Genomic DNA, 20,412 nt, shown 5'->3' on the forward strand with positions numbered 1-20,412 from the left:
TCTAATAGGTTTAAATTTAATTCCACATCAACTAATATCTAGTTTTGAAAACATTTATTACAAAAATTCTATAATAAGTATTTAATAAAAAAAAATTAATAACTATAAAATTTTTAATTATTTCAATTTATTTGAAATTATTTTAGGAATAGTTGTAAACAAGGGTGAACTCAAAACTTCATAAAACTGATGCATTTATAACAACATCACTCTAACTAATCCATCAATAAATTTTTAATTAAAATTATTTTTTTACTAAAAGATATAAACAATAGGTAAGCTTTACATGCATGGCTAGGGTAAAAAAAATAAGACATATCAACTGCCTATAAAAAAGCAATGGTACCACCAACCCATTTTTTCACATATTTTTTATTTTAAATTATATTTTATAATTTTATTTAAATAAAATAAATAAAAAATGCGCTGTGGGGCCTGTGAATTGGAGAGTTTTGACCTAGTCCAATTTTTTTTGGGGGTCGAGCAGCCCTACCTCGAAGGTCAGTCACTATTGACGAGTCAATTACAAGTCGAGCCCTATTAACCATGTCGTGCCCCAGACTCTATAATATGGATAAGTCATCTTCTACTTCTGAGTGAGGAGGAGAATAAAAGACCATTTTTTTTATTGCAGAATATTTTATAAATTGATGGGATGTTCACCGGAAGGAAAGTAGCCTGAGGTGGTTGGAAATTAATATCATTTTCAATAATTTTTAAGTTCATTTTGTAGAATGTGAAAAAATCTTGAAGTGGAACTGTGGAAAGAAGTAGAGGAAGTAGGTTTATATAATAATTCATTATCGTGGGGAGTAGTACTTCTCTCATTTCAGACCAAATAACCATATGAAGTAAGAGAAATTTGTTTGTGTTTGTCTAAAATAAAATTATGCATTAATTATGTTTAAATTTTCATTTTAATATTATGAATAATGTATTTTTTTTTATAAATGAATAATGTATTCAAAATGCGAAACGCTTGACTGACCAATTTCATTCATCAAACATTGCAACGGCCTTATTAAATTATTCACGATAAAAAAAAAATTCATAAAAAAAATCCATAAATTTTTAACAAAATCTTATCGTACCAAATATATATCCTAATAAACCGAACAGTCAAAATCCCACACACGGGTTCACAACATCCAAGAAACACCCCACTCCCTTCCCCCACCATCCTCTAAACGCGTTCCTCTCTTCACGCGCCCAAGCAACCATTTCCCTAACTTCCTCTCCCTTTCCATCTAAACCCAGCATACAAACATATAAATATACACACACACAAGTCACAAACCATAAGTCCTCATCATTCACTCAAACATACACAAACATGGCAGACTACAAACAATCAAACCTCAACGGAGCCTACTACGGTCCGGCAATCCCTCCATCAAGAACTCACAGGAGCGTCGGCCGTGGCGGCTGCGATTGCTGCTGCTTCCCATGCTGCCTCATCACCACTCTCCTCAAGTTCATCTTCTCCATCATCATCACTGTAGGCATCATCGTCCTCATCCTCTGGCTCATCCTCCGCCCTAACGAGATCAAACCCTACGTTGAAACCGCTACCCTCTCCACCTTCAATCTCTCCACCAACACCAACAACAACTCCACCAACTTCCTCACCTACAACCTCACCATGGACCTCAGCATCCGCAACCCCAACAAAAGAATCAGCTTCTACTATGATTACATTGAAACTCAAGCTTTGTATGATGACTCTCGGATTGGTTTCAAAATCCTTGACCCGTTTTACCAGGGCAAAAAGAACACCACTGTGTTGCACCCTGAGTTCAGCAGCCGCACAGCTGTGCTTGGTGACTCGGTTGTGACTACTTATAATAGAGAGAAGGGTGAGGGTTTCTTTTATGTGAATGTTAAGGTTTATACGAGGATGAGGTTGAAGGTTTGGGTTTTTAAGATTCATGGGTTTAAGCCGGAGTTTGATTGCTCTTTGAAGCTGCCGGCGCCGACGAGCGGTGGCAGCAGGGGTGTGTCCACCTTTGAGAGGACCAAGTGTGATGTTCGTTACTTTTAATGGATTGATGTGGTTGCTGGCCTCGGATGATCATTCTTTTATTTATTTATTTATTTATAATTATTGGAGTGTTGTATGAGTTTATATTGTTTTTGTTTATGTAATTTGTTTTTCTTGTAAATAAATAAATAAAATGTGTTGGTGATATATATAGGAGAGATTTGGGATTTTGTTTTGGTTTTTATTTTATGGGTATGGATTTAATGTGGATAAGGTTATGGGTGGATTTCACATGATTTACTTGTTTTTTTAAACCCAATTAAAGCGCCATTTTAAGTATTAATTAGTTTTGTCAATATGAAAATTTATAAAGAGTAAAATTAAAATCTGATTAACTGGACAGCAGACATATAGACATCTTGGGGGTATTGGAAGAACGTTCACTTCTTTTTATCAAAACCTTTATGGCACGGAGCAGACTTATAGACATCGGATTAACTGGACAACACTTTTGGGGAGCAAGGGTATGCATAATTTGTCTAACCTGGATGCTCCCTTCACTCTGGAGGAAATTAAAGTGGCGGTGTTTGGGATGAGTGCTGATAAGGCACCAGGTCCGGGCGGTTTTCCTATGTTGTTTTTTCAGAAATTCTGGGACATTGTTAAGGCGGACATTTTTTTTACTCTGTGAAGATTTTTACTGGGGGCGTGCCAACCTTGAAAGGATTAATTGGTCAAATATTGCACTGATTGCAAAAAGGCAAGGCCCTCAAGACCCCTCACATTATCGCCCAATTAGCTTGATTAACTGTTCGCTGAAAATCATCACCAAAATCCTTGCTAACAGGCTTAGCACTAAGATTGATGACTTAATTGATCCAACTCAGTCAGCGTTCATAAAAGGAAGATGCATCACTGACAATATTGCTACTGCTCAGGAACTAATCTTCTACATGCAGAAGCATCATCTCTTGGGCCTTATTCTTAAGGTTGACTTTTCTAAGGCCTTTGACTCTGTTGATTGGGGTTTCCTCCTGGAGTTGTTAAGGGCAAGAGGGTTTGGTGAAAGATGGATTGGTTGGGTTCAAACTATTTTGGCCTCTTCTAAGGCTAAATTCCTCGTCAACAACGCTCAATGTGGTTATGTCCGCTTTCGTAGAGGGTTAAGACAGGGGGATCCTCTCTCCCCTTTACTATTTGCGCTTGTGGTGGATGTTTTGAGTTCAATGTTTAATCATGCCCTTAACACGGGGATTCTGCATGGGATCCCACTTGGGGTTTCTGGGGTCAAAATGTGTCACCTACAGTACGCTGATGATCTCTTGGTCATGTCTACTGGAGGGGCGGAAGATCTTAGGATTATCAAATTGATCCTTTATGTGTTTGAGGGGCTTTCTGAAAAGACATGTCTTTATACCTCACAAAAGAATCTTGAACCTTAGGCTTTCCTTGCTAGGACGCTCCACTGTTCTGTCGGCGTTCTCCCTTTGACCTATCTTGGGATACCTATCTCTGGGGGAAAGCCACGGAAGCAGGACTGGGATATCTTGATCAATAAGGTTAGATCCAGACTGGAAATTTGGAAGTCCAAATTTCTATCTTTGGGAGGAAGATTAACGTTGTTGAATTCTGTCCTTACTGCCATTCCCACCTATTGGATGTCCTTATTCAAGCTGCCTTGTTGGGTGATTAGGAGCATTGATAGAATTAGGAGAGACTTCCTTTGGTCTGGCCCAGACTTGCATCATCCTAAGATTCTCTTAGTTAACTGGGTAAGATTATGTCGATCTAGAGAGTAAGGGGGTTGGAATATTCTCAATTTGGAAGTGTTTAATAATGCCCTTCTCGGCAAGTGGTGGTGGAAGATCATTCTGGGGGCTAGATGATGTGGGGCCGAGATTTTTAGAGAAAATTATTTTGGTAGCAGGCCAACCTGGAATCTTTTCCATAAACAGTATGGTAGAAGATCGGTCTTCTGGAATGGTATCCTCAAAATCTTACCTGCTTTCAAAAAAAACATTTGCTCTCTGGTTAAAGGGGGATCTACCACTCTATTATGGTTTGATAACTGGGTGGAGGGTCGTGCCCCTGCTGACATCTGGCCCCATTTGTTCCTGTCCTCCAGGGACAAGGAGGGCACGGTCAGGGATTTGCTCAATGGGGGGTTGACTCTCCCTTTCGAGAACTTCCCTCGGGAGGGTAGTCTGATTACTTCTCTTTGCCTTCAGAATTGCGCAATTAAAGATGATCGAAGTTGGGGGCTCTCTTCTAACGGGGTGTTCTCCGTCAGATCCTTCTATCATTTCTTGAATGATGGAGGGCTCCGTTGTAGATGGACTCCCTCCATTCTCAAGGGTTGCTGCCCCAGGAAAATTAATCTTTTTAATTGGTTGGTTTGGGACAACAAAATTCTTACCCTACAAAACCTTGCGATTAGGAGATGTAATATCCTCCGGGATATCACTTGTGTGATGTGTCACTCCGCGATTGAGTCGGCAGATCACCTTTTCTCCCAATGTTCTGTTGCCTCTCAAATCTGGGGTTTTTTCTGCCAGTTACTGGGTGGCCATCGCACCCCTTTTTCTCTGATGGACCTGTGGGGGAATTGGCGTTCCCAGGTTACTAAATCCTTGATTCCCTCTTGGGATTTGATCCTTCGAGCTGTAACTTGGAATATTTGGTTGGAGAGAAATGCACGCATTTTTAATTGTGCTTGTTCATCTACTACTTCGGTTATTTTTAAGATTATTCATATGGTGCTTATGTGGATGAATGCAGCTCCTGATTCGAAGAAAGCTAAACTGGAGGAGCCAAGCAGCAAACTCAGGAGAAGCCTTGATTTCCTCTCCTCTCGTGACTTGGAGCAGGGGGCTCAGTCCGATCCGGTTCCTCCTCAGTGCGAGGGATAGCTCTTTGATGTTCCTGTTTTCCTAGGAGGGGTCTGTCCTCCTAGTGGTCTGTGTTTTTTTCCCTTGTTTTTGTTTTTGTTGTTCTTCTCTTCTCCCACTTTTGGTGGGTCGACTGTTGGCGCTCCTCTCTGGAGCTTTGTTTGTTGGCTATCTTTTTTAATGCATGTGGTTTATCCACTTTTTTTCCAAAAAAAAAAAAAAATTAAAATCTTAACTTTTTTTTAAGGGAGTTTTTTGGTTTCAGTTTACTAATGAATTTGTTAATCATAATCACTGGGTTTATGTAAGATGATGGGTGAGGTGTGATTTATATATATATTATAAATATCTAGACTTATTTAATTTATTTTTGTTTTAGAATTCAATTTCGGATTATTTTATTTTTTTAGAATTAAAAAAAATGTAATATCAAAAAATTATTGTATTCTGTTTCTCAGGATGAAACATTTCAAACTCTCTGTTTTTAATTAAAAGCGAGAGTTTAGTATTTTTTTTTTAAATCTTATTTTTAATTTATGATTACTTCTGGCGTAGTAAATTAATTCTAAATAATTACTTTTTAAGTTTAAAATTTAAACGCTTTTGAATAATAAAAATAAACTCTTGTTTTTGGTGAAGTCAATATCGCAAGGATAAACGTTAGTTACCTTAACTAAGAGCACTATTAATTTTATAAAATAAATAATTTAAAAAAGATTTATTTGATTTTTAAAAAAATATTTAATAGTAATAAATAATCATTTATCTTATTTTAATTTTATTATTTTAATAAATGATCGCATTAATGACCGGTGCATTTATTATGACAGGTCATTTCATGTTGGTCAAATTGAATTGCATGTGACAGAGGTGCATCCTTCTTTATTTAAAGAGGTCTTATTTGAATCTTCCACATTAAATTCAAAATTCAAACAATCACTGTACAATCCCTCCATCAAAAGAGAATATTTTTTAGCTCATTTTTTTTGTTGCTTTATTTTTAAATTCTCATTAACACCCTTGAATCAGAATTAACTATTATTTTCCATTTTGAAATAAGTGAAAAAAATCTACATGTTTTTATAATGTAATCTACAGGGGTCATTTATACCTACCAATTTTCTGCTGGTATGTGATGAAAAAAAAAATCTTTTCTCATTTTTGTTTTCCACAAATAGATTATGTTAGTTCCGAACAAGTACAAGTATGATAATTTTTCTCATAACCTCACATATAATGCAATTACATACAATCAAGCATATAAACAAGAAAGAGATACAAATTAGTTACCCACTTTGGCACAACGTGCCTATGTCTGAGGTGTCGAGCCTGAAAAAAACAATCCACTAGAAGAGGGAAAAATGAAGAGTACAACACTCACTCTGCCTATTTTTCTCAATCCACACACTGAGGTCTTTCACTTGTGACTTATTCTAAATCTCAAACCAGGGTATTTTATATAGATGTCTATACGTCCCAAATAACTTCCTCTTTTGGACTCTCCGTGATTTCCTAACTTGAACACTTTTCAAATTTAAACGTTGCAACACTTGTTGCAACCGAGCTTGCAACATGGCCCACCTGCTGATCCTAACTGAGTTTCAGCTCCCGTTGCAACACGGCCTACAACATCTCCAACCCTCCCGGTTGCTCCAGTTGGCGTCGATGCAGTCAACTCCTCTTGAGCTCTTCATGCAAGCAACTAGCCTCCTTCCTCATATCATATCAACCGGTCCATCTCTAGAGGGTCGCACCCACCAAGGCGGTAATCCATCTAGGCAAAGATAGTCTTTAAAGATCTCCACGATTTTCTTTCCAAACTTAATCTCCACTCATCCAAGTTTAATTTTTCAACAATCATCAAACTTGATCTTTATTTATCCAAGTTTGGTCTTCAATATCTTGTTATTAATCTTGATCACCTTTCATCCAAGTTTAGCTCTTTAAGATCTTCCAAGCATAATTTTCATTTCCCCAAGCTTGGGTCATCTATCTTTTTCCATATCTATGCATTTGCCAAAGATAGCTTGTGCCCTTGAAGAACTTGTTCTTTCAAATAACTCTGCCCATAATTATCAATGCAAGAAAAGATTCAAAGCTAATTATGGTCTTAAGAATCATGTTGGGTTGTTTTTATCTTTTTTAGTTTGTGTCTCTAAATAGCTTCACACAAAACCAAGCTCTATGCAATCCTTGGTCTCTAAGAGATGATCTTCATACTTGCAAACAATGGATTATTCTTCTCTTTAGGATATCCTTTGCATGGTCTTTAAGAAATAAATCTCTCATGATTAAAGAGCTTACCAAAGATAGATTTTAACATCTTAGATCTTACCAAAAATAGATTAAATCATATCTAAGATAAACTTACTTTTCAAGAAAGATTCTTTCAACTTGATGCTCTTTCCAAAGATAGACTCTCTAATAGATTTTCTCCACATGGTTCATTTAGAGAGATCCTCCAAACTTAAGCTCCTACTATGACCTTCTAGTCTTCACGTCTTCAATTTTACTTCTTGCTACATCATCATCCTTGACACCTTGTTTGCCAAATCGTTACTTTTGTCACATTAGCTTTTATACATGTCAAAATAATACCAATTATAGAGCTCCAGCTCTAACAGACCATTCTACCTTAAGGTGGCGTTTGGTTCGTAGAATGAGAATGAGATAATGTGATTGGAAATAGTGAAGGTAATGGGAATGGAAATAAAGTGATAGGAATGGTAATGAAAACTATGTTTGGCTAGAGATATAAGTTATTGTGAATAGGAAAAGTGAGGAAAAGGATATAATAAAATTACTTATATACCCTTGTTGTAAAAATGATATTTATATATGCAATCGTAAGCTATGTGTAATAAATTCATAACTACTATATTCTTATTTATAAATTATCATTATTAAATTTAATTAGTATAATTAAATATTTGAAATAAATATCTTCCTTGAATAATTAATTAATTAATTAATTTTTTATTATGTAAAAATTATTTTATTTATAAAATATTCTAGTTGTTTTGAAACATTAATTAAAGTGGATGTCTATTGATGCTTAACTCTTCATCTCCCCAAACTCCTAAACCTCTTCATCTTCTAAACTCCTAAAACTCTAATGAATTTACGTCATCTCAGGCCTCTTCCTTTGCCAATATTTATGAGGAAGTTTAATAAGGTGTAACTTTTCATATTCCTCTTAGCCTATAAATAGAGGCTTTGTAATTTTGTATAACACACCGATGTGATAAAGAAGAAGTAAATAAAAAGTTGGCTATTTCTCTCCTCTCCACTTCCGTATTGTTTTTGTTTGCTTTCTTTTTCCTTTTTTAATATTATAACATGTTATCAGCACGAAAGCTATACCTTTCAAGCTTCATGGTAAACTGTTTTGATCTTATTTATCAAAGATCTTTTAATAACAATTAATAGACTATGAATGCTTTTCATATTCATATTTGCTTCAGAAGAATTCAATTTTCATGATGTTTGATACTATTTGACTTATTTTATATTTATGTGAGTATCAATATGTCGAATCTTGCGAAACTTGAATTTGTGGGTCTTGACATTACAGGGAAGAATTATTTATCATAGGTTTTAGATGCTGAAATTCATTTGGATGCAAATGGTCTTGGAGACATAATAAAGAAAAGGGAATAAGGCATCCAACTATGATAAGGCCAAAGCCATGATCTTTCTTCGTCACCATCTCTATTAAGGATTGAAAACTGAATACCTTACGGTAAAAGACCCACTTATTCTGTGGAATAATTTAAAAGGAATACATGACAACCAGGAAACTGTAATTCTTCCAAAAGCTTGTTATAACTGGATGCATTTGTAATTACAAGATTATAAAACTATTAGTGAGTATAATTCTGCAATATTTAGAATCAGTTCTCAATTAAAATTATGTGGAGAAAAAACTACTGATGAAGATATGTTTGAAAAAACATTCTCTAATTTTCATGTATCTAATGTGCTCTTTCATCAATAATATCGTGAAAAGGAGTTCAAGAAATACTCTGAATTGGCTTTTCAATGATAATTAATAGACATGATATTTTTAAAAATTTGTATCCCTTGAAAAGATTGTCTATTCACAAACTATTAATATGAACAGAAAGGGTTAGTTTTTAGACATAACAAAAAACATCTTAAGTTTTTAAAAGAAAAGAGAAGATAAATGCCTAATTTCATTTTCTATTCCCGGTTTTCTATCCACTAGTGCTTGGTGCAAAAAACCAAAGGCTTGTTTTATCCAATAATAAACCTATTTGCATTCAAACCTTATAGTAATTGATAGGGACGCAATTGTACGTATCTATCACGCCCCGACCCTAGTCGAGCACATGGCAATTGCCAAGACAACAAGGAATGGACTCCTAGTCGTCATAAGGCTCAAAACAACTTTGCTAACACAACTGACTAAAGAAGAAGCCAACAACAACAACAACAACAACAACAGAACCAACCAGGGTTCCAACTACAACCAGAAAGTGCAAATACAAAGTACAGGAACAATGCACACAAAATCAAGTTTAGTGAATCCATAAAGTTTACATGCACACTGCACACTAACCTAACCAAGGGGAAAAGTAGATCACTCTACTGCCTGCTCAGCACAACCCAGTCCAACATCATAGACTGAGAAAAAAGAAAGGAGTGTGGTGAGTAACAAGTGTTACCCAATGAGTGGTGTCAACATAGATATAAGTGAGAAGTACAACATTTCCAGTGGTAATTACCATAATAATAGTAACATATACAAGAAGTTCCAAGTATTCAACAGATTAACAGAGATAAAAAAGATTTGTAAATAGTACAGGTAATTAGCATTTTCCAACATATTGAGCACCGCTCAAAATACAGGTGGCCTCAAACAATTCCCAAGCTAATCGTGGCCGCGACTAGCTACGGGACCACCAAGGTGTTTTTAAGACTTTTAAAATTCACAAATGTTGCCTTCCTTGGTGTTGGCCACTGAGATCCCCGTGTGGTGACCCCGGGTTTCTCACATATAAGAACCCCCTGTCAATGGCTCCGCGTACCTCTTGACTAAAATAAACTCACGGTTGACCATGTCGCCTCCCATTAAGCCGGACTGTGGAACCCCACACTGTAGTGTCAGACTGAAGTCCGCTGTCACCATCAAAATTCAAATGCCACAATGCAATTCTTTCCAATTCCAACTAGAGGAATCAAGTATATGATGTGTAAGTACGGAAATATACATCAATCCATCTTCCATTTGCATGTAAAATACATTTACATGTAAACATGTTTCTTTCAAGATAAATACACATAAGTATACGAGAATCATTTTGCCAAATAACTCCATGCTAAAAAATATCCATATATATAACAAATAAAATCTGGTTTAGCATCAAATTTATGATATTAAACATATAGAGAAATACTATAATACTCTTACTAAATCTATGCAATTAACAAGTAAACCACTCACAGAACCAGTTGTCTCGTCTTGAGACGTGCTCACTGGTCGATAGTTTCCTTCCCCTTGGAAGATGCCTCACCACCTAGAATCAAGCAGGGAATCTAAGAACCAAAGAACACAAGAATGAAAACCAAAATGCATGTGAATGCAATGTTACATGTCGAACATTTAACTCTGGGGTTTTTAGGGGAAAATGACGTCATTTTAGCCCCAAACGACCCCAAACCGAAGTAAAACTAGTTCCAATGGATTCCAAGTAAGAAGGGCTTCGATTTGGATCAAAGAAATACTTTTAATCGAAGTCTTACCAAGCTTAGGAGAACGAGAGGAAGAGAATAGGAGCGTTAATTCGCCGAAGAAGCTCGTCGACGAATTTTTTTTTCAAAGATGTCTCTTGGCCGAAATGAAGAAGAAGGAATGAAAGCAAAGAGGATAAGAAGGAAACGAGAAACATAGAAGCCACGTTGCTTCTCTTATTCTCATTCTATTTTAATTTTTTTTAAAAAAACAAAAAAGGGAAATGACCCAAATGCCTTTACTAATAGAAAATGGAAAGAAATGAGCCCAAAAGACCATTTTACCCCTGATTTTCGGCTGGTTTTCACACACAGCCTACTGTGTAATTATGCAATGATGCCACTAGTGCAAAATGACCATTTTACCCCTAATGTATGCACAGAAACTAAAAAGGCACGAGGTCAAAAATTAGGACAGGGTATCATAGTATCGATTGCGTAATAAAGTGTGCGTAAGTGCAGAGTGTAGGCCTACAAGGAAGAAAGTGAATACTAGTAATAACTCTAGATTCGAAAAATAGCCTAAATAGTGGAGTGCTTATGTGTGAATAAGAGAAAAATAAGACAAGAAAATACGGGAAATAGTAGGAAGGAAATCAAGGAAGAAAGCGATGTCCGTGCATAGTATCCCTCTAAGGTTGTTGAGTGCAAGAAAATGGTCATCTAAAAATGCAATCCTATTTTAACTGAGAAGTTTCCAGAATTATACTAAACCCCGATTTCTTGGGCGAAGAGTAATTGAATAGGTGTAGAGCTGATACAGACATCCAAACAATCGTATTAACACTCTATGAAAACTAGCTGTGAGCTAATGACAATCTCTTAAGTAGATAATTTCCCCCTAGAGAGAGATTACCCCTAATCTGAATACAGAGCAAAAAACGTAATTTCTCCTAAAATCCACTCCACATGATTGCAAAGAGCATTGAGATTGCCAGCAACTCACTTGGGAGAATTGAGGGAGATAGAGTCTCCAAAGTACCCTATACCTAGGCTTACTCACAATTTCCTCTAATCACGGCATGACTATATTATGTGGGTATTTTTACTCGTCACATAGCACATCAAACATGATAGCTAGGGCTTTAGCCTCGTTAGCAACCAAGCATTCAAACACGCAATTAGATACAAATAAATGTAATTGCAACAATGAAATCAATCAAAGCATCAAAGATCCAACAACCAAAGTCATAGAAATAAACCCTAGAGTTCAACTACGCCCAAACATCTACAAATTAGCCCTCCATTAATGGAGGGCAAAAACTCAAGATATAAAGAATATGGGAAAACATAAGATCCATGAAAACCCCCTTTCTTAAACCCTAGGATGGAGAATTGTCGAGGTAGCTTCGACGCATGCCGTCAAGTTGAGCTCGATGGCTACAACCTTCAATCCTCTTGAATGTGGGCTAAATCCCTCTCCAAATCTTACCTAATGTATTAAGAATTTGGCCCTTTTCTTCCTCAACCTCGCCTCTAAAAATCTCCCCAAAAGAATAGAAAGATAGAATAAAGAATGCCCTAGAAATCCTCATAAGTTCAATTTATACCCAACTACTTACAGGCTGCTTACAGGTGTAAGGGCTAGGCCATAAAGGAGCTGGAGAAGGTTGTCATGAGCCTTACAGGAATGCTTACGGTAGTAAGCCCCATTCATAAGCATTGGGCCATAAGCTTTACTGTTCTATTTCTTGTAACTGCCCTTACAGATATACATTACGATCGTAAGCTCCTTTGGATGATCCTTACGGGCGGAAGCCATGCCCGTAAGGTCATTTGAATTGAATCTGAATCTCCTTTATGGGCATAGGCATGCCCGCAAGGTCTTTTGGAACAGACTTACGGGTGTAAGGTTGACCGTAAGCTGCCCGAGCCATCCAGTTTGCCTTGTCCTTAATACAAAACACACAATATTTAGGCATAGAAAGCTTCCTTTGGCTTTCTTTGGCTCTCCCTCGTCTTTAAACACTACCCAAATCCTGTTAATGCAAAACACACAATATTTAGCATCGAATTCCATATTAGGGTTATAATACACTTCAATTAAGTGTACAAATTGATATTCCCTCCATTCTGAGATGGAAGTCATTTTAAGAGGAAAAATTTATTCCAAAATAATTGTTATTTTACAATATTTATTTTTTACAATTTTACCCATATTTAATTTCCTAAGTTATATAACTGAAGAGAGTAATATTGATAGCGCTAAAAAAATATATGGTTTCAAGAGAGGGATAGTTTAGGAATTTGGATAATTTTTATGTTAAATTTTAGAAAATTTAATGCTATTCTTAAATCTTGTGCAACATCCTTAAACGACTTATATTTTGGAATAGAGGGAGTATAAAATATATGAGCACTGAACACTCATCAAATTCCCCCACACTTACGCTTTTGCTTGTCTTTAAGCAAAATAGAATATTACACACCAAGTGGAATAAGTATATGACCTCGAGGGTTAAAGAATTTAGGAGTTTTACATGTAATTCAGGTTTTCACCATACAAGAATGCTAAAAATTTCAAGTCACATGAATAGTGAACATTCTATTCAAGATTATCATTGTGTGTGTGTGTGTTACAACTCTCTACTTTTCTTCTCTTGACTTAAAGGACTTTCAAGAGAAAACAATCACACAAAGACTTCTTATGTAAAAGGTGGTAGCTTCACACATCTCCCAAGGTAGCCCTTTTCCCATGAACATTAAATGAGTGGCTTTCACACTTACAAGAGAGGTAGCTCTTTCCGCAACTTTTTACTAAACAAGAAAAGTATCTTTCACTCACCTACAGAGGTAGCTCTTTCTCTCATTAGGGCATACATAGTATTTGACTAATCGAGAGTATCTTCACACTTTTGATAGGGGTAGCTCTTTTTGTTTCTAAACCTTCCTTTTTTTCTTTTTTTTTTCTATTTTAAACAAATTCTTTCAAATTTGCAAAACTTTTCTCCATAAGAAGTATAATGAAATACAACTCAAGGAAGTCCAACATGGTCCAAGTCAATACAGAAGTTGTGTGTCTTAGTTAGGTAAATAACCAAGAATAGCATGCATACTTAAAAAATAGGACTCGAAATGGAGGAAAATCGCAAGTGTCCACCCTAATATTAGGAAACTCCTCTACATTTCAAATCACTATCAAAAGCCATACTTAGCATTTAATAGAGTTAACAATGAAACTCAAATCCCTCCCGCACACTTAAATCATACATTGTCCTCAATATTTGTAAAAGAAAAGCATGCAAGGAAATGAAAACAATAGTAGGAAGGTAGTGGAATAAGATTACTTCTCTAGTTCACATATGTGAAATCATTGAAGCTTCGAACCGGCCTAGTGTGTCCATGTTTGTGCCCTAGCAATGTGGGGGTCACTCAATGTCAAAAATTGATTGAGTGAGCATCTCGTTTATAATTAAGGATGGTGGATGTTGCAAATAAGTCCTGCGAGGTGTAAAGAAAAAACATTAAAGCTCAACAAAAATAAAAACAACAAAATAGAAAATAAAATCAACTAAAAGTCTCAAAATAAGTACAGCTTAGGCAGGTCAACCATTTCCAAAAATAATGAATACAATGTCTCAAATGAAAGATAAAAGTAAATAAAATTAATGCTTTGCGTCATTTGAGGGCGATGGCTATATTGGTGGATGCGGTGAAGAAGGAGGGGGGAGTCGGTATAGGGGAAGTGGGAGCTAGAGGAGGGACCAGTTGTGCAAGAATGCCAAGGACACCGCCAAGGTCGGCCTCGATCTGTGCATGGGTAGCACAATAGCTGTAACACAGCAGCCGTAACTCCTATATCTCTGATCATCGTCGGGGAGGAGCTATTGCTGAGCTAGATAAGCTGCGAGGCTCGGTGGTTGACGGTAAGGATGATTCACTGCCAGACTCATCATCCTCATCCTCACCCTCTGTTAGTGCCTGTGCTGTGGTCGGGGTAAGGATGAAATGCCAGCTGTGACGCACCACCATCCCAATCAGCCATAGGGTGTCAAGGTCGAAGGGAAAGGTGCCGCCAACCACCTTTTGTCCCTAGAGTCAATCAGCCAATTCCATCCCTCTGATAAGTCATATGATGTAGGGGCCGACAAAGATCACGCCTAGGTCTACGTGCTCACCCTGATAAGCAATGAAGTCTGTCAGCATGTAGTGTAGGTGGATGGGACGGCACTCCACAAGACTATAGAGCAATAGGAGTTCTTGTCACCCCAGCACTCTAGTGTTATCAGCCTTACCTGCAAAAGAACGGACCATAATAGCGTGGATATACTGAAGAGCCGGGCGAGTAAGGAATGAGGACTTTGTGAGACCTGACTCATAGCTACGTCCCCTTCTCAGATGCTGCCAAACTTCCTTGGGTGCCCGCAGGGAAGTCGATCAACAACTGCTCGTATTGTGGGGTGCTAATGAAGTTTGTGTCATACAACCCCGACAACAGAGAGAAATCAGTGTAGAATAGCTGCCGCTGCTTCCCTAATAACTGAAATTTAATGGAGCCGGCCCTATCGAACCCCACGAGGCCTCTCTCTACTAGTCTGCTCCTCGTAGGAGAAGAGAGCTGGCTCCAGCTACCCAACTGGAACATTCCCCGGTCCTCCTCCTCAAGCCCTAGCTGTGCCAATATGGGTCAATCCACCATACGTGACAAGCTAAACCACTTCATCCTTAAGCAGCCTTGTGACTAGGGGAGTTGTCGAGGTAGCTTCCACGTACGCCGTCAAGTTGAGCTTGATGGCTACAATCTTCAATCCTCTTGAATGCGGGCTCAATCCCTCTCCAAATCTTGCTTAAGGAGCTGGGGATTTGGCCCTTTTCTTCTTTAACCTTACCTCCAAGAATCACCCCTAAAAGAATAAAAAGATAGAATAAAGAATGCTCTATAAATCCTCAAAAGTTCTATTTATACCCGACTGCTTACGGGCGTAAGGAGTAGGTTGTAAGGGAGCTGGAGAAGATTAGTGTGAGCCTTACTGGAATGCTTACAGTCATAAGCACCATAAGTAAGGTATTCTGATTTTGTTATAGTCCAGCTTGTGACAGTTAGCGCTGGACCATAAGCTTCGTTATTTTCCTTCTTGTAACTGCCCTTACGGGCATACACTATGGTGGTAAGCTCCTCTGGAGGGTCCTTATGGCGGTAAGCCTTGCCCATAAGGTCCTCTGAATTGAATCTAAGTCCCCCTTATGGGCATAAGCATGCCCACAAGATCTTCTGGAACAAACTCACGGTCATAAAATTGATTGTAAGCTGTCTGTAAGCCACCTAGTTTGCCTTGTCCTTAATATAATGATGCCGAGAGAACTCCAAACTCATCGTTTTGGGCCTAGAATGCTTTCTTTAGCTCTCTCTCATCTTAACGCTGCCCTAACCCCATTAAAGCAAAACACACAATATTTAGCGTCGAATTCCATATTAGGGTTATAATACATGCCAATTGAGTGTACACATTGATATAAAATATATGAGCATTGTACACTCATCAATAATCTTAGAGAAGAGGTGATAAATAACACTTTTAGGAAAGTTTTCATCAATGTGTTTCAAGCCTATCCATTATCTACATAGATTTCCAAGAGAAGATATATATATATATATATATATCATGTCGTTACATTTCCAATGAGTATTTGTTTTTGTCTCTTTTTTTCTAGGGTCTGGTTTGTATCAATTAAACAATTTCCTCTTTACAAATGATACTTACCACTTTGATAAAACATATTCTGTTTAAAATATGGTATTTCTGCTTATTACCATTGGTTTCCATTTAAGCATCTCAAATATTCTATAATGTGTTGCTCTTGTTTTAACGCAGAAAGATATGGCTGCCAACCTTGTCAATAGGAGGAGCTACTTGGTCCAATAGTGATAACTCTTATCAAAGGTATGATGAGTGCTCCCAAAAGTTTAGGATTAGCAAAAGTATGCTAAGCTTCAGTCCTGATGTGTGGCTTTCATTTTTGGCCTCAGCTATGATGGAAACATGGTGGATTTCAAGAAGAAGAAAACACAATCGGAAATCAAAGAAGAATATTTATCCAAAACCTATGAAAGAAACCAAGAGACTATCAAAACAACACATCTCCAACTTGTTCGGAAGAAAATAGCTGAAGGAAAAAACTTTGTCAAGCTCTTGGTGGTATACCTCATAGGAACCATGTTGTTCCCTACCATATCTTATTCGATGCCAAATTAGATTGTAGACTAAATCCATTTCCTACCTGTGTGACAAGGTCCCCTTGCGTATATCCCGCAAGTGCACAGGTTTGTCGAAGTAATAATCCCGGGTGAACGGGGTCGAATCCACAGGGAGTAGGGAGTAAAGACACTTAATTCGATTCTTAGCTGTGTGGAGTATCAAAAATGATAAGTGTGGTAATGATTCAATTCTCAGAAATTAAAAGCAACAAGTAAGAGAGAAAAAGTAAGGAGGAGGCAAGGCAATCGATAAAGATGGGGTACTCGGATGATGCTTCACCTAGGATAATCGCTTCAAGTGCAAGAATTCTCTATTATGCTTCCTAATCAATGCAATGGTGAGTCGTTGAAATCCTTACATACATAGTCTCAAATCTAAGGTCAACTATGCCTAACTCTATACATGTCCCTGAGGAGAAATCGAACAATCTCAACACCTCGCACTCGCATAGAGTTGCGATGAGCTCTAGGGATTCCAAGTGATAAATCTCTTCCTAGATTTAGACCTAACCCTTTGGTCCAGGCAGAAGGTCCCTAGCCACAATTAAGCCCTAGATACTAAGATCATCTCAACGCTTCACTCCATTGCACGCGCAACTAGGCCCCAGCTGAGGTTCATCCCTTAGACCATTCACTCTATTATGGCCGCAAAGAACTCGAGGAACGGAGGTAGAATCTATCACGTCGGAGGGAAAGGGGACGCTCCTGTACCTCTCGACTCACCCTCTCAACCCTCTCCAACCTAGCTTTGTCTAACGCTCGTGGTGTGTCACTCACTCACAAGGTTACCAACAAGAACTCTCAACCCTAGTGTCACTCTAGGGGAAATGTTCATACAATCAAGCATTCAAGGTTGGAACTCACAATAAACATCAATTTATTGAAAGTATAATAAAGAAGTTCAATGAAGCGAATACATCCTAGGGTTCACAATCACCCAAGTACCCACTAGGGTTTTAGCTCTCCATGGAGCTAAGTACAATCAAAGAAATCGAATGTAAAAGCAATGAATCTATAAAGAAACCCCCTCGATGGTCGTGTCGATGGTCTTGTGGAAAGTCCTCTACTCGTCGTCCAAGGATTCCTTCATCCGGTATAGGATACGCCTCGATCGGAGCTCCCCTACCAACCTTCTTCCTAATGGAATCACGATGTCGGAGCAGTAGAACCTCTCCAAAACCTTGGCCAATACCCCTCGAAACCCTAGCCGAAGCCCTCTTGCAAGTTGGGGAAAAGATGGAGAAAAAAATACCAAAATCGGGGCTGAATCGGGGCTTTAAATAGGGCTGGAATCGGGCAACTCCACGGGCGTGGACGATACACGCGCCCATGCGGAATTTCCACACGGGCGTGGATAATTTCCACACGCCCGTGTGGATTCTCTGTTTCTCTGGTTTCTCGGCCGGCTGTGAATAGTGCTGCTATAGTACTTGCTACAGTGCTCTGCTACAGTCTTCGACCTAACTAACTTCCCAATTCCATACTTTCATCGGGGTAACGCAAACGGGCACACGTTCACGTCGTGAATCACTTGCTTCTTCAATGATATATATGTTGGTGGAGCTCCTGTTCTTGTATGCATAAGACGGAATGCTCGAGTGTGACTGCCTTTGTGCCCCTCCAAATGGATGTACTCACTCGAATGCGAGGAGGTTGGCACACACTCTAGCATCTCACACCTGTCCTATGTCTTCGCGTTTGAACCTTAGCAAGATCTCCTCCAAAATAGGTGCATTATGATCCACATTGGCCTATTTCCTTAATACTCAGCCTCACAACCATACCTGCATAAAAGTAACATAAAAACACACATATTAATGTAAAAACCTGAGAAAAATAATGCTCAACATAAGGAAAGAATGCTTCACATTCATATCACACAAGCAGTTATCACTGTGTTAGGCCGCTATGGGTGGGCACAAGCTACTCACAAGTAGCTTATGGAGGATGCACCACAGACAGCTGGGTCTGACAAGAATTGAACTCAAGACTCTTGCTCATATAGAGAAGCTCTAACCAATTGAGCTATAAATTAATGTGATCAAAATATTACCAAACATTATTAAAATAATTGATCATTTAATATCACAATCCTTTTATAAATATTATTCACTTCCATTATTAATATTGTTGAAAATCAATAGAATTTATGCCAATTATTTATATAGAAACATATTATTATACTAATAAAAAAAAATTCAATGGTGTGTAATGGTGTAAATGTTAATTTAAAACCATAATCCATTCTACAATATTTTTATGTATTTTTATAATGAAAATTTTAAAATCTTATATATTTTTAAACATTTATTAACTTTAAATTATAATATTCTCTAATATATTGACTAATAAATAATTAATTTAAAATTTTGTTAACCTGATAAAAAAACTTTTTACTACAGAATAATTTTAAAATATCTTTTAATTATAAATTTGTATAAATCTTGGTGTTAGCAATATATTTTAATGAAAGAAAACTAAATTGTGATAAAATATTCATTGGGACATAATGTTAAACAACGGTAAAAAATCATTATTATTTTATTTTATTTTATTTTTATTTTATTTTAACTTATCATTTATATATTTAATTATTTTTATAGAGAAATAACTTTCGTATGTAATAAGATTTCTTCAATTTCCACTGTCTCATGGTCCTTTTTAATAAAATCTATAATTCTTTAAGAGATATAAATTTATCAAAACATTCAATAATAATTATTTAAACAAATTTTAATTATTATGATTTATTTAAGATCATCCTAAATATTTTTTGAATTTTTTAAAATTATATTTGATTTTTCAAAAGAAAAAAATCAACAACAATGGCCAATATGATCTGAACTACAGACCTCATCACCCTTATAATACCACTACCCAGCCAATCCACCAATCAATGTATGTTTGATGAAATTACTTTACTAAAATATTTAACCAATAAACAAGCCTAATACTATTATAATTTAGTCCCAGATTGGGTGTATAGATGGCAATCTGTATCATACTCGATAGGTATACCCATAGCCGTGCCCGATCAAAGAGGGTATTGCTCTCTTTGACCAGGTACAGGTACATATAAGGGCATTACCCATTATTTTTTAAGCAGATAAGGGTTAGGTAAGGGTATGCTTCTATCCTACTCGTACCGTTACCCATTGAAGAGGGTATAGGTTTTATTCGTACCCGTACCCTCATATATATATATATATAAAATTTTTATTAAGCTAAACATTTACCCACAATTTACCCAAGATCCATATCATGATAATTAATTTAAAAATAATATTTTTAATTTTCTCTTAATATATTATTTTAAATTTTATTTAATTTTTATATTTATACTTGATAAATCATAATATTATTAAAATTGAATTTTAGATTTATATTAAGAATCATAATTAAATTAAAAAAATTAAGTATTATTAAACATTATCCCGAGTCAAGTAGGCTTTCTTTCCTTACATAAGATTATCTCATGAAATTTCCATACCTGCGGGTTGGTCGGGCCACACTGGACCGATAGGGCGGCACTGTTGACTGGGCTAGTTGCGGGACAGCCTTTGGCCGGCCCGTACTCTTCTCTAGTGTGGTGC

General features: G+C 37.0%; 1 protein-coding gene across 1 annotated transcript; it reads left to right on the forward strand.

Moving 5' to 3' along the window:
- The first annotated feature begins 1,287 nt into the window (after positions 1–1,287).
- Positions 1,288–2,216, forward strand: LOC120275323 (NDR1/HIN1-like protein 10). The gene has a single exon (XM_039281857.1). It carries the CDS (start codon positions 1,334–1,336, stop codon positions 2,039–2,041), a length of 708 nt encoding a protein of 235 aa, XP_039137791.1. The 5' UTR covers positions 1,288–1,333; the 3' UTR covers positions 2,042–2,216.
- Positions 2,217–20,412: the final 18,196 nt, after the last annotated feature.

Source organism: Dioscorea cayenensis, chromosome 14, assembly GCF_009730915.1.
Source record: "Dioscorea cayenensis subsp. rotundata cultivar TDr96_F1 chromosome 14, TDr96_F1_v2_PseudoChromosome.rev07_lg8_w22 25.fasta, whole genome shotgun sequence".
Classification (NCBI taxonomy): domain Eukaryota; kingdom Viridiplantae; phylum Streptophyta; class Magnoliopsida; order Dioscoreales; family Dioscoreaceae; genus Dioscorea; species Dioscorea cayenensis.

Bases quoted from the DNA above. Each gene is read 5' to 3' on its own strand.
- LOC120275323 (XM_039281857.1), top strand. From the start codon at position 1,334: ATGGCAGACTACAAACAATCAAACCTCAACGGAGCCTACTACGGTCCG.